Genomic DNA, 15,000 nt, shown 5'->3' on the forward strand with positions numbered 1-15,000 from the left:
ACATGCATATTTATTAAGACACACTCACACAGGTGCACACCAAGGGTCAAAAGCTGAACATTTATTGAATTGACTGAAAATCAGTTATTGTAAATTTAATTATGTTTCACATAATAAACAGGAAATTAGTGGAGATGATTTCTGTTTTGTTTCGTTTTGTTTTTTGAGGGTTTTTTTTTTTTTTGTTAATAAAACAGTGGAATTCAGGAAAAAATATTTCTTTTAATCTCATTTCACTTCACTGGCTTTCTTGTATTCTTTGTGAATTTTCTGTGAAGCACTTTTTAGTTCTATTTTCAACACCACTTTGGTGAAGGCTTTTTTTTTTGTGTATGTTTGTTTTGTGTATATCTTAGCTGTTTATCTGATTACTTTCCTATTGTTATCTTTATTATTATTATTGTTGTTATTGTCATTCTTGTCGTTGTTGTTGTTGCAGATGTCTGCTTTGTATAATCTTCAAATGTTTCTTTTTCTCTGTTGTTGTTGTTTTTTTTTTTAGCCCCAGATATGCTTTCATTGAGCACATCTGGGATCAAGGGGATTTTCAACATTTGATCAGTAGTAAATATATTCCATGGAATGAATCTAGTTATCTGATGAATAAATCCACTTGCAAATTGACTCACAAAATTGGTGCAGTACCAGACAAAATAACTTCTGGTATTTACTTTCATCCCCTTGTATCACTGAAATCAATTTTGCCTTTTGCTCATCTTTAAACAAAATGCCAGTCAAATGCTATGATTGATATAGCCAAGCGTTCACTCCTTCAAAAAGAGTGGCATTACTTTTAAATTGAAAATCAATTTTTATAACCAACTTATAATTTTTAATATTAAAGGTATTGAGTTGGCAGAGTTATTACCGCACCAGGCATAACACATAGTGGCATTTCATCCATCTTTATATTCCAAGTTCAAATTCCGTCGAGGTCAACTTTGCCTTTCATCCTTTCAGGACAGAAAAAAAAAAGTACCAGTCAAGCACTGGGGTTGATGTAATCGACTTACTCCCTCCCCTGAAATTGCTGGGCCGTGAGCCAAAATTTGAAACTAATATTTAACTATGTTTGTTACAAGAATTTCTTTGTGTGCGATAGGTTTCACCTGAAGAGACCAGTCAATTGGTGTGTGAAACTGATACATTAACTGATTTCTCTCTGGATTTTGATAAATTCTCCTTTGCTCCTCGCTGGGTACCCGAAAATGACACTTGTAAGGTAAGACAGATGATTTAATATATATTCCATTTTTAAACCTCGTTAGATTTTAATATGCCATTAAATGTTGAAGTATTAGCCTAATAACCTACATATATACCCCCTTACTGAAGAAACTAGTCTCGTTCGTGTTGTATTCTATTTGAAGCATTAGAATTTATTTTTATATAAGTATGCTATCTATTTCTTAAGATTCTGTCAGTAGCATCTGATCCAAAACCCCGACTGTGAACCTTTTTAAGATAAAATTGTGATATTAACCATGATAAATAAACATGATAATCAGTCACAAAGTCAACTTAACATTACATAAGGTTTTCTTTTTTTTTTTTTTTTTCAGTTCATTATAATACAAAGTAATTCCCACTACTTTCCAACGAGAAAGTTAATGATTTTTTTAATGAAAAGATTAGGAACTTTATATCATCATGTATATATATATATATTTCATAGTGTCTTTTAAACAAACAAGCATGTGAGTTTTCTGCACTGATTTGAGAAGCAGTGAAAAGTGACAATTCTGTAAATAATAATAATATTTTATAAGCTTAAAACTTATAAGCAATCACTGCGTATTGACCCAAGAAAATAGTCTAATATTGGGGTGTATAAATCCTCAATGGAAAACCTCCCCTTGTGTATGACAGCACACTGCTGGGCACTGCTTCATTGTGTGGATGGACCTTAAGCACCATCAGTCTTCTACAGGTTATCATGTAATTAACTTTTAAAAAGAATCCATAAAAGAAATGGAAAATTTTAATATAACATACCTTTTCTACATCTGTAATGTGCTGTAGTGTTAAATAATGCAACAACTTCTCAACTAGCATCATGCAAGATGCACAGTAGTTTTCAAATGTTTTTAGAAAAATGTCATCTTCCATGCCACAAAATACACTACTTGCATGTACATACATATATATATAATACTTCTAATGCATATTATTATTTTACAGGCTGTCGCCTTTATGTTTGAAGATTTAGGCTTCACCACCCGATGGCGTATTAGAAGAGATTCTTTAGTGAGGTAGGTCTAATTAATTGCTATTAATTTATCATATTTTGTTTGGAAATTTTTATATATGCTGATATCATAAAAATGCTTCAAACTTAAAGAACAAATTTTGGAATATTTCTTTAAGTTTTTCTTTTCAATATTCTAAAGTACAAAGTGGTGATAATTTGGTAAAATTGGTAGTGCCGGAAAAAAAAATGATTAGCAGTATTTAGTTATGTTACATTACAATCTGAGTTCAAACCACACCAGGGTTAGGCTTGATAAAATAGAACCAGCCAATTACTGGTTTGATATGATTTATTTTATTTTTCATTCTCTTTGAGATTGAGAAACTAAAGTACCGATCAAGTACTGAGTCAGTTTATATTCCTATAATGTATCCTAGTTATGAATGGAGTAGAAGAAATTAGTGGATTATGTAATTAATGAATATAGTTATATACAGTCACATTTACAATGTTCATGTACATTTGGACATGGAAAGATAATATGCTGCAGAAGTTGCCTCTAGAGAAGAAATCTTTCTATGTCTGAGTGTACATGAACATGTTAAATGTGGCTGTACATGACTATATTTTATTCAACACTGCTGGTGCACCTCTAATTAATTAATCAATATTTTAGTAGGCAATTAAATTATTAAAATTTTGATTATTGGGTATATGTGTAGGTGAGACTGGTATTAAATACAATATTGTATTAACATTTTCATCATTCAAGATCTTCATAACATAAGCAATAGTCAAAATCACAGGAAGCATCTCAACTATTACTGTCAAGGCCATGCTAGAGCACTGCCTTTGGAACATTTTCTCCATTCAAATATAATAACTATTAGTTACTAAAGTAGGTCTGAAACAGTTGAGCGTGTGAAGTATATATGTGTTTAATAGTATCATTGAATGCTGCTGCCGACAGCGACAGATTTTTCCTGTATTTTTAGATTTTGCCATATTTATCATTCTATTATTATTTGTTTTTAGATTCATATTAATGGTCAAGAAAGGCTATCGCAACCCTCCTTATCACAACTGGATTCATGCGTTCTCAGTGGCTCATTATGCTTACGTCATGGTAAAAAATGCACGGTTACATGAATATTTGGAGTAAGTTGAAGCTTTTATTCTGTTGTTGCTGCTCTTATTGTTATTCATGTCACTTTTCATTGAGCAGTTGTATGGTTGGTTTCATACTATTGCAGTCTTCTCACAAGATGTTTTATTATACTGTACTTTACAGTAAGTGGAGCATCATTAAATGTAAAATATATAGTATAGTCTATTTGTATAAATGACAGTATGTCTCCTCTCCGTTTGTCCATCCCTCTGATATGTAAATCAAAGGCAGTTAGCTGCTATGATATTTTCATTGTCTCAGCAATTGTTAAACACCAGCAGATTGTTTATTCAGTTAAATACTGAGTAGACATTCTGTGTGTATGTGTGTACATGCATAGATATGAATGTGTGTGTGTGTATACAATTTATACATTTGTATACAAGCAGTTAAACAGCGGAGAAATGTTTATTGAGTAGAAAATATTGCAATTAATTTTTCTGTTCTAATTATATTTTTCTTTCAGTGAATTGGAAATATTTGCTCTTTTTGTATCCTGTTTATGCCATGACATTGACCACAGGGGAACCAACAACTCCTTCCAAGTAGCTTCAGTAAGTTGTTTACTGTTATTCATCACTGTTCATCACATATTCATAATGTTCACTACTTCACTGTTTGTAAATTTTGTTTACTGTCAATCAGTAAACATATTCTTATTTCTTTATTGCCCACAAAGAGCTAAACATAGAGGAGACAAACAAGGACAGACAAAGGGATTAAGTCGATTGCATCGACCCCCCCCCTCCCCAGTGCGTAACTGGTACTTAATTTACCGACCCCAAAAGGATGAAAGGCAAAGTCGACCTCGGCGGGATTTGAACTCAGAACGTAGCGGCAGACGAAATACTGCTAAGCATTTCGCCCGGCGTGCTAACATTTCTGCCAGCTCGCTGCCTTAAACATATTCCATTAATGTTTACCTTCAGCAAGTGTGTTCTATGAATGAATGACAATGATCTGACCACCAAATCAAAGATTAGCAAAAAACATATACACACACACACACGCACACATTGCTGTTGTTTGTAATTTAGTATGATGTTTTAGCCATTTCTGACATAGATCTACAATATAAGCTATTGGTTTCAAATTTTGGCACAAGGCCAGCAATTTTGGGGGAGGGGTAAGTCAATTACATCAACTCCAGTGTTCAGCAGATATTTATTTTATCAACCCTGAAAGGATGAAAGGCAAAGTCGACCCTGGTAGCATGTGAACTCAGAACGTGAAGTCAAACGAAATGCTGTTGTTAAGCATTTTGCCCAGCACAGTAACGATTCTGCCAGCTTACTACCTTGCATCCTATGAGATGTTGACAGGGTTTACCTGGTCATAAATGTTGGGTTCTGATCAAGGGAACACAATCATAAATACAAGCAGCCAAAATGGGATTCCTCAGTAGGATTCCTGGAATAATGTTACTCGACATGTTGCATAGCACAGAAATCACAGTATCTCTCCAAGCCAAGCTGCTACTTCTCTGGCATTGAGCAATCACAGCTCCAGCACTACAGATACGTGGTTAGAATGCCATAAGAAAGGGCTGAATGATGGTTTCTTCAATCCAAGCCAACTGGGCTGACCAAGGCGAGATGGTTAGTTAATATCCATAGTCTCTGTTGGTTACACTCAGGAATCCAGTAGGAAAGTATAATGATGGTTACCTCTGATAGGATCCTTTGGTGGAGGTGCTGGAGGGCTCTACCCCAACAACCCTTCCCAGATTAGTTGGTTGCAAAAATCGATGAATAAATGAATGGATGGAAGGATAGATAGACAGTTGGTGAGTCAGTCACTCCTTACATTATTAAACATTATAACCCATATGTTTTCAGCTATCACTTAGAATTCATATGGTGCTTAATACATTTATATCACTCCTTATACACATATATGCCTACCAGCAAAAGCTCCTTTCACAACTCCCTAATAAGCTGCAGTAAAATTTTTTTACACCCCTATGCTTCTTCTAACACAATTATATTATCCAACACCCAATACTCCCATAATGACCTACGGCAATATCTTTTAATTTCAGCAATCTGTGCTAGCTGCTCTTTACAGTTCTGAAGGCTCAGTAATGGAGGTAAGCTACACTTGTTCATTCCACTTCAGTTGTGATGTTATTAATTTTATCATAATCATGATCATCGCCATAGCTACCAGAATCATCATAGTTGTCATCATTATCATCCTAATTACTTCTGCCTTGACACCCCAGTCTATGGCTGTCAGGATATACAGCTAGTTGACTCGCTTTATATTAATTCATCCTTTATATCAATTATACGATTCTAGCTCTCTTAGAAAATCTCGAAGATATCTTGTAAAACCTCCAAGACACAGTTCACTAAGTAATTTCTCCAGTCAACTTAAGATATCACATATTATGTTCCCCATTGTCAATAAAATATCTATGGGTCAAAATCTATTGGTTGATACATTATTTATCCCCAGGCAAGTTTATTCAATAGATTTATCATCAAAAGCATTCTATCTATTTCTTTTCAGACAGTATATCTTGGGTTACACTAGTCAATGCAGCTCATTTCAAAGAGAATCTCTCTCTCTCTCTCTCTCTCTCTCTCTCTCTCTCTCTCTCTCTCTCTCTCTCTCTCTCTCTCTCTCTCCCTCCCTCCCTCCCCCTCCCTCTTTCTCTCTCCCTCTCTCTCTCTCTCTCTCTCTCCCTCCCCCTCCCTCTTTCTCTCTCCCTCTCTCTCTCACACACACTTACACTTATGACCTCTTTATATCTTATGATACCTGTGGATCTTCATCCAGAAAATGTAGGGAACCTTCCCAAATTGACCTCAATTCACACATGTCGCTATTCTATAGTTAAAAACCAATAAATCATCAGAGTCATTAGATATTGGATAAAATGTTTTGTGATGCTTGCTCCACCCATTGAAACCAAGCCAAGAATGAAACACATAAGTGAGACCTGATCCTCTAACTCCTCTAAGAGAGCAGTATTTCAAAATAAGAACTAACTCAGACCCTGTTAACAGTTCCAAGCCCCAAGCCGACATGGAAAGCAAACATAAAACAATGATAATACAATGACAAGGGTATCATACTTCATTTTTGCTTTATAGTTTTTAGTTGTGAAATGCAATATAAAGAAATGTTCAAATATGGTCTGAACATTTCCTCTTTTGTTTATTTCTAACAGAGACATCATTTTGCTCAATCAATGTGTATTTTGAACACAGAGGGTTGTAATATATTTGAAAACTTACCCAGCAAGGTATAGTTGGTTTCTTTTTTATCATACTGTTTATATTTGTATTATATGCTTTAACAGTCTGTGAACATAGTTTTTAATCATCTCTCATTTACAATGTTTTTATCATATTGTAGCAATAACAAAATATTTTTTTCAAAGATCTCTTTTTTTATTTCATAAGGCTAACTACATATAAGGAAACACTTGGCAGGAAATTATATTATTGTCAATAATGGGGCATGAGAAAATTCAATGATACTGTCATTGATAACTAAAGGACACTAAAGAGTATTTCTCTACCAAACTTATTGCAATCAATTCAACTTATTTGCATTGATTTGGTAATTGAAATTCTTATACAATAAAATAAATTGGCATAATAGGCAATAAATTATAAGATTTCAATTCATTGTTAGTAATAATTTATTTTAATTCTATCCTTGCAATCTATGCTTGTCTTGAGATTAAGAGAACGACTCAGGTGTACATCTCAGTTTTTTATCTGCATTGCTGATGCCATCTTGGCCGTAGGTCTGTAGAATCTCAGGTGATAATGTACAAATTCATTTATCACTTGCATCACGGTCTTCATTTTTCTTCTCCTCTTCATAAATCCTACTGCATCCAATATTATGAGTTAATTTCCAATATAACAGCCACCTTATTTGTAGGGTCGACCACTTTGTTATATCTCTGAACCCAGCACTTGTGAACCATTGGGGTGATAACCCCTCTATACTAGCATCTTTTGACTGAAACATATAAACGAATAAAAGAATATATTTGCCTTTTCTATTTGGATTGGTATTAGATTGATAGGTTACTCTAACTCTCTTTTCTCCAGGAGCATCCTAGACATTTAAAATTGAGGATGTCCCAATTTCTGCAGCATTTCTGTCTGGGACATCTTCTGGTCTAGTTGTATAACTTGCTCCATAATGGTCACCAATTGATGATTCATTTATTTATTTATTTATTTTTTTTTTTTTTATAACTGTCATTCTTCCACCTTTTTTTTGTCAAAGCCACTCAGAATTAAATACTTTGGTTGCCCTGGAGCTATAGTAGATAACATTTGCCCAAAGTGCCACACAGTGGTACTGAACCTGAAAACATGTGGTTGCAAAGTGAGCTTTTTTAACCACATAGCCATGCCTGCTGAAATAGAATCATGCTTGGTTTTTAAGACCATCAGAGAATTGAGCAGATGATCATACTCAATTCTGAGTGGTAAGCTACACTTCAATAGAGTATCACACGCAACTTTAAATTATGGCCTAGATTAATTAATAAGGGAAATAGGCAACCATCGTTTGTGTAGCTGACCCTTTTGTACTAAAGTTCTTTAATTTATTTGTGTCCATGAAGACCATGCTGGAGCACTACCTTTGTAATAGTGATAATTATTTCTTCTGATCCTCTAATATGTTGTTTTTCTCATTTTGCCAGCAATACACCAGAGTGTTAGACTTGATGAGGGATATTATCCTTGCCACAGATTTGGCTCATCATCTTCGGATTCTGAAAGATCTTGAAAAGATGGTCACAGGTATAGTACACTAGTTGTTATTACTACTTCCATCGGTGGCGAGTTTTAGTCTGCTTTTGAAAACTAGTTTAAGGCATGAGCTTACACCATATTTCCCTGATTAAAGAGCTAGCATTTTGAGTTCAGATCTCATCCTGTGTATATTTGACTGATTGTTCTTGTAAATATGTATCGGTATGTGTTGGGGAATCCTCTTCAATGGCTTGCACATTTAAACACATGTGTCATTCTTTGTCCATCTGTGTGTGTGTGCATCTATCTGTCTGTGTACATGATTGTGTGTGTGTGTATATATATATAATATAAATATATAGATATATGCATATATCCATACATATATGTACATACCTACATGTACATATATGTATGGATATATGTATATATCTATATATTTATATTATTATATGATCTAATGCCACACATCCTTTTCCAAGTAAGTTTTATATATATGTATATATATATATATATATATATATATTGATATGGAGGTGTATCTATGCTTGCATATTGATTTTCTACTCAAGTATGCACACCTTGTGTATGTATGTCAATTCTTCAAAAATTATTCTTTTTTGTAATTAGTAACAGAACTGTAACCTAGATACATAGATAAATAGAAAAGACTTTCTTTATTGAATATTTTACATTGCAAAAGAATGTAAAGTTAAAATAACAAATCCTTTACATAAAATGTATATATTTTTGTATTGAATACAACCGATAAAAAGATTAAAAAAAAAAATTAAAAGCTGAAGTCCCAGCTGAGCCAAGTCCAATGACTGATTGAAACCAAATATATCATTCAGAAATAACAAGAAGGATGGAGGATAAAATAAATAAAATATTTATTCAGTAAAGCACATTCGGTGACAAAATAACAGTTAAATTAAACAGGAAGTGGCCCTGTTAATACTCGATCATATATCTACAAGTTGATTTCATCTACTTGTTTAATATTTTTTTATATTAGTATCTAGTTTTAGGGATGTTGACATCAAAATTAGGATCAACATTGCTTAACTTTTTGTCACCATATTTCCATTGAAACAGTCTGCCTTTGTTTCAATTAATGAAGGATTTAGTAGAACATTTTATCATTATTTAGCTGGCATTTCAGGTGGCAAGCTGGCAGAATCATTAGCACACTGGGTGAAATGTTTAGCAGCATTTTGTTCATCTTAGGGCATCAAGGGAAGGAGGGGGCACCACAGAAATGGTAAATGGTTTACGGCACAAAAGAAATCACTTTAAATTTGCTAAAATAATATTCAGGTTGCCTTTATTTCTACTAAGTATAGATGGAGATGTGTTACCTAAGATTAATTTTGAGGATCTGATCAAAGGCTTTGCAATTCAAAAAAGTAGGAGGAAACTTTTCAAATATAAATTAAGTGGAAATATACAAAAATAAACATTATTTTCCCTCTTGATGTTTTGTTTCGTTTTGAAAAATAAAAATCTATTTTATGGTTTGTTATTGTTTACATTTTGAATTACATAATCTTTTATGGGGGGGCACCAAAATCTCGTAAGTGCTTAGGGCCTCGATGGGTCTTAATCTGGCCCTGCTGTGGTTGATGTAATCAACTTACCACCTCCACCAAAATTGCTGACCCCATGCTAAAATTTGAAACCATTATTAAGCTGACATTTGAAACATGCTGTTACATAAGGTTTTAATTTATATCACTCTAATACAGGAAGTTTGTATCATAGTACCAATAGGCTGATATCAAAAGGGTTAAAAGCATAATGGTGAAGAATAAGTTTAGTAATGCATCTAACAGCTTGTGCATGTGTGTGTATGTTTTTTGTGTGTACTTTGTTTAAAAAAACATCCTTGTTATGTGAAATGGAGATTTTATTTGAAGTTTATAAAAAAATATGCTTGTAAAATGGAACACTTGTAGGCAGCTCACAAATTTCATACACTATTAGACTGCTAAAAATGCTAAGCTGCACTTTTAGTGCCACATAATATTCCTGTTCTGTATAGCTACTAAAATTTTACTGTATTATTTGTTCATCCATGTCCTTAATGACTAACTGTTACATCTCTGTGTCTTTCTTTCTATTGTAGAAGGGTACGATAAAAATAGTCGTAAGCATCACAAAATGTTACTCTGTCTACTGATGACATCCTGTGACTTATCTGACCAAACCAAGTGTTGGGGAGTGACTAAACATATCGCTGTAAGTACACACATCATTCAGAATAATAACATTACCATCTTGATTTGTTTCTGCTGTTTTTTTTTGGGGGGGGGGGGGGGTTCTAGTTATTTTCTTTTATCATAATTACAACACCTTCCTGATTATATAATCAGATCAGCAATTTTGAGAGGAGGGAGTTTGTCAAGTACATCAATCCCAGTACTAGTCTGGTACTTTATTCATCAATCCTAGATAAACAACAGGCAAAATTGACCTTCGTTTTGAAATTGGAACATAAAGAATCAAAACAAATACTAGGAAACATTCCTCTCAATGTTCTAACCATCCTGCCAATCCACCATCTCCACAACCACCACCACCACTACCACCTTTTTTCTTTTTTTTTTATTATTCTTGCTCATTATTTTAACATCAGTTCAGTTCAGAAATTTTAGTCTTATATTTTCTCTATGTCTATCATTTTCATCAACTCATTTTCCTGATATCCATTTCACAATACCTTTATTTTACAAAAAAAAAAAAAAGAAAAAGAGGGAAACCAATCAATTTTAGATTATGGAATGTCTCCTAAATTTTGAAAAAAAATCCACAAAACCTTTTTAGATTTTTCTCTTTCCATTTGTCCTTTGGGAAGCAAAACTCTATATTTCATCAATATTATGTTTGAACAGGTATAATTTTTTTACAAGCTGTTCAACGATAAACAGTATTCAACAAATGCAAATAAAACATGTCTCATACCATTAGGTACTACAATAAAATATTGCAACCAAACCGAGCAAAGGAAAACATGCAATTTCTGAAATATAGAGTTGTGTGCCTGGAGAAAAACATTGTACACCAATATAATATATATATATATATATATATATATATATATATATATATATATATATATATATGAGAGAGTCAGAGTAGACAGGAAGAAAAGATAAATAGATAGATATGTAGACAGACAGACAGATAGATTGTTATACCTTGTATATCTCAGTTACAACATGTGTATCCTATCTCATCTTGCAATAAGAGACAACTATAAAGGTTGGTATCAAGAACATCTTTAATTTATAGAAGTAAGAGAGTCTATGGGTTCTGAGGACCCTCTTGGTGTTGACATAGAAGGTTTGTAAATGGATAGTTTCTTATTTCAAGAATAACTCATAGGTGTACATTAGAAGGAAGAAACTTTGGAATGAATCGCTTTTAGGTTGAGTGAAACATTTGTAATATCTAATATGCATACACACACACACACACACAGATACAGATATAAAAGCCAGAGAATTGAACCAGTAAATAGATGGAAGAAATGTAATAAAATATAGAAACATTACTGGACAATTGTTAGAAGAAACATAGAAAATTGAAATCATAAAATCATATACCTTGTTCAGAATTTTCAAAGACTGACATGTTTAAATCTTTGTTTTTTCCTTTATCATTCAAATGTTATACTTATTTATTCACATTCTTTTGAATTAATCATGTGTTTTGCTGCTTCAAGATTTCAATGATATGATCATTTATTTTTACTATGATATTGTAGGCTGTGTATGAAAGGCCAGTTATAACCATTCAAATACTAAAGGGTTAATAAAAATGAGTGGGTTTTAAGGAAATATCTAATACTTGAATAACTTCCAGTAGCTTCATTAATCCTTTAGCATTCAAACCGGCCATATCCAGCCAAAGTATTCAACCTGTTTTATGTTGAAACTGACCAGATCCAGCCTCTCACCTCAACCCTACAATGTCATTCTAAAACTAAACAATCACATCATTGAAATCTCTAAACTACAAGATAATGCATGATTAATTCAAAACAATATAAATAGATAGATACTATATTTGACAAAGGACTCTGAATATTAAAGGGTTAATATTATGTTGTCTTTCCTAGGGACTGATTTACCAGGAATTCTTCTCTCAGGGTGACCTTGAGAAAGCTCTGGGTCACAAACCAATTGAAATGATGGACCGAGAGCGTGCTAAGATCCCAGAACAACAAATTAGTTTTCTAGATAATATTGCTTTGCCAGTTTTCAAGTAAGTATAAATATCATTGTGTCAATGTTATTGTATATCAGTCTCTTTTATTCACATATAATGTCAAAGTTCTTGCTGTGTATCACAGTGTTACAATGGTACATCAGTGTACCAGTAATGTAATGGGGTACAATCAGGGACACAGCTAGGATAAATGGCGCCCAGGGCAAGCATCAAAACTGCACCCCTTCACCTATTCCAACCAAAAAGCAGCGCATGCATTTTGTGAAGTCAAACAAGGACACCTATTCAGTCTAGTGGCATGGATGGTGATAAGCAAAACAAACCATGCCTGGAAAGGTTTTAGAATCTTTTTTAACGGCTTAATTAGAAAATTATGTTGGCCAAAATTGCATCAACCTCAAAGTGGAGCCCAAGGCATGTGCCCAGCTTGCCCCACCCTAGCTACACCCCTAGGTACATTTATCATCTTATTGTGATAAATCACTATCTCAAGACACAAGTCCTGGCAAAATTGTTTGTGGAATACCAGCCTGCCCTCTCCATGCCACCAATGTTATCCAAGAGAAAGGCAAAGGCCAATACAGCTTGGCACCAGTGACATCACAACTCATTTTCTACACCTGAGTGAACTGGAGCAATGTGAAATAAAGTGTCTTGTGCAAGAACACAACACACATCCTGGTCCAGGAATCAAACCCACAACCTCATGACTGTAAGCCCGACACTCTAACCACTGAGCCATGTGCTTTCATATCACTATCTCACTGTCCATATTATCAATGTGTCACATGAAACCATTTGCCTGTAACTGAACTTGCTAAGCTTGTATGCAAGTGGCAATACATACTTATATACATCTAATACATATTGTATGTGTGTACATGTATAAGAATTAATATCTGCCAATGCACATACTATGTGTACCTATATTAAATCTTATATCGTCACCATTGTTTTAACATCTTACTTTTGCATACTTGCATGAGTTAGACAGTACTTCTTTGAGACAAAATTTTCTATGGTCCGATTCCTGTTATAAATGCCAACACTCATCTGTTTGTAAGCAAGGTAATAATTTCACCACTGCATTGAATAACAAACAATCTGAACATGCCTTTGAGCATGTATGTGTATACTTAAATACATATGTATATGTATGTGCATGCATATATATATATATATATATATATATATATATATATATATATATATATATTATAAATGATGAGGGAAACGGAAGGTGGATTTAGTACAAATCTTTATTCAACATGACAATCATTTTAACCCATCCTGCAGCTGTCCCTTATGGGTAGAATATTGTGCACCAAGTTGTGTTGCATCAATCATATATATATTTATATTTGCTTGTGTGTGTGTGTGTGGGTGCATGCACATACATATAGGTATTTGTACAGATAAGTTTATACTTTTGAACTTTTGATATCACAGAAATTCCTCATATATCTATACTTGCACCCATTTTAAGACATATATTTTAATTCTAGGAGAGGCTTCCCCTTGAATCACCCTAATTTCGTTTCCTCCATATGCATGTTCTTTTTGCATTGGTGATATTTTTTTATGTATATTCATAAATGTAAATGTTTTTACCAAATAAATTGCACTTCATGTTTCATTTCTGTAACATTTATATAAACAATTCTATGATCTTTTCTATTTTACAGTGTTCTAGCAAGAATGTTTAGTGAATGTAAAGAGTGTGAAGAAGCCGTGTATGCCAACCGGCACCGCTGGGAGAGGATCTGTCAGGTGCTTAAGGACCGTGACCGAATGCCGATTGATGAAGTTCTTGCCCTGGATTTTGACAGTAATGGAGATATTATAGGATTAAATAAGTAGATCAACATCACAACATATATATATATATAGGTATATATACATATATATATATATATATATATATATATATATATATATATATATATATATATATATATATATATGTATATATATATATATATATATATAGGTATATATATATATATATGTATGTATATATATATATATATAATATATATATATATATATATATATATATATATATATATGTATATATATATATATATATATATATATATATATATATATATATATATATATATATATATATATATATACACATATACACATATATATATATATATATATATATATATACATATATATATAAGTATATATATATATATATATATATATATATATATATATATATATATACACACGTATGTATGTGTATATATATATATATATATATATATATATATATACACACACATATACATGTGTGTGTATATATGTATATGTATGAATGTGTGTCTATGTAATATATGTACACACACAATTGCATTTGTGCATATATATATATATATATATATATATATATGGATATATAATACACATATTTAGAATACTGAGGTGGAGAAAATTCAATACAGAAACCATTGTACAGAATCAGTTCAATGAATATGTTTTGCTGTTTTCTTTGGTTTTTTTTTTGTTGATTTATGTCTGTGTGCATGTGTGTGTGCGTGCGTGCGTGCGTGGATGTGTGTATAATATTTCTTTCTTTGCATTAGAAGTTTATGATAATGCTGCAGTCATGCAATGTATTGTCATGACTTCTCAGCCATCTCCACCTAGTAACAATACTAATA

General features: G+C 32.7%; 1 protein-coding gene across 2 annotated transcripts in view; it reads left to right on the plus strand.

Annotated features, from left to right (window-relative positions):
- Positions 1 to 14,209, plus strand: part of LOC106877721 (cGMP-dependent 3',5'-cyclic phosphodiesterase) — a 436,212-nt gene extending 422,003 nt beyond the window's left edge. For both annotated transcript variants that reach the window (XM_089361766.1, XM_089361765.1), the window contains 10 exons: positions 1,103 to 1,222; positions 2,182 to 2,252; positions 3,227 to 3,349; positions 3,826 to 3,913; positions 5,401 to 5,448; positions 6,538 to 6,612; positions 8,041 to 8,140; positions 10,221 to 10,333; positions 12,216 to 12,361; positions 14,011 to 14,209. In XM_089361766.1, the coding sequence (XP_089217892.1) occupies positions 1,103 to 1,222; positions 2,182 to 2,252; positions 3,227 to 3,349; positions 3,826 to 3,913; positions 5,401 to 5,448; positions 6,538 to 6,612; positions 8,041 to 8,140; positions 10,221 to 10,333; positions 12,216 to 12,361; positions 14,011 to 14,185 (1,059 nt within the window). In that variant the 3' untranslated portion in view covers positions 14,186 to 14,209. The remainder of the gene's footprint in view (positions 1 to 1,102; positions 1,223 to 2,181; positions 2,253 to 3,226; positions 3,350 to 3,825; positions 3,914 to 5,400; positions 5,449 to 6,537; positions 6,613 to 8,040; positions 8,141 to 10,220; positions 10,334 to 12,215; positions 12,362 to 14,010) is intronic.
- The last annotated feature ends 791 nt before the right edge of the window (positions 14,210 to 15,000 follow it).

Source organism: Octopus bimaculoides, chromosome 13 (genome assembly GCF_046866305.1).
Source record: "Octopus bimaculoides isolate indiv1 chromosome 13, ASM4686630v1, whole genome shotgun sequence".
In the NCBI taxonomy this organism is placed as follows: domain Eukaryota; kingdom Metazoa; phylum Mollusca; class Cephalopoda; order Octopoda; family Octopodidae; genus Octopus; species Octopus bimaculoides.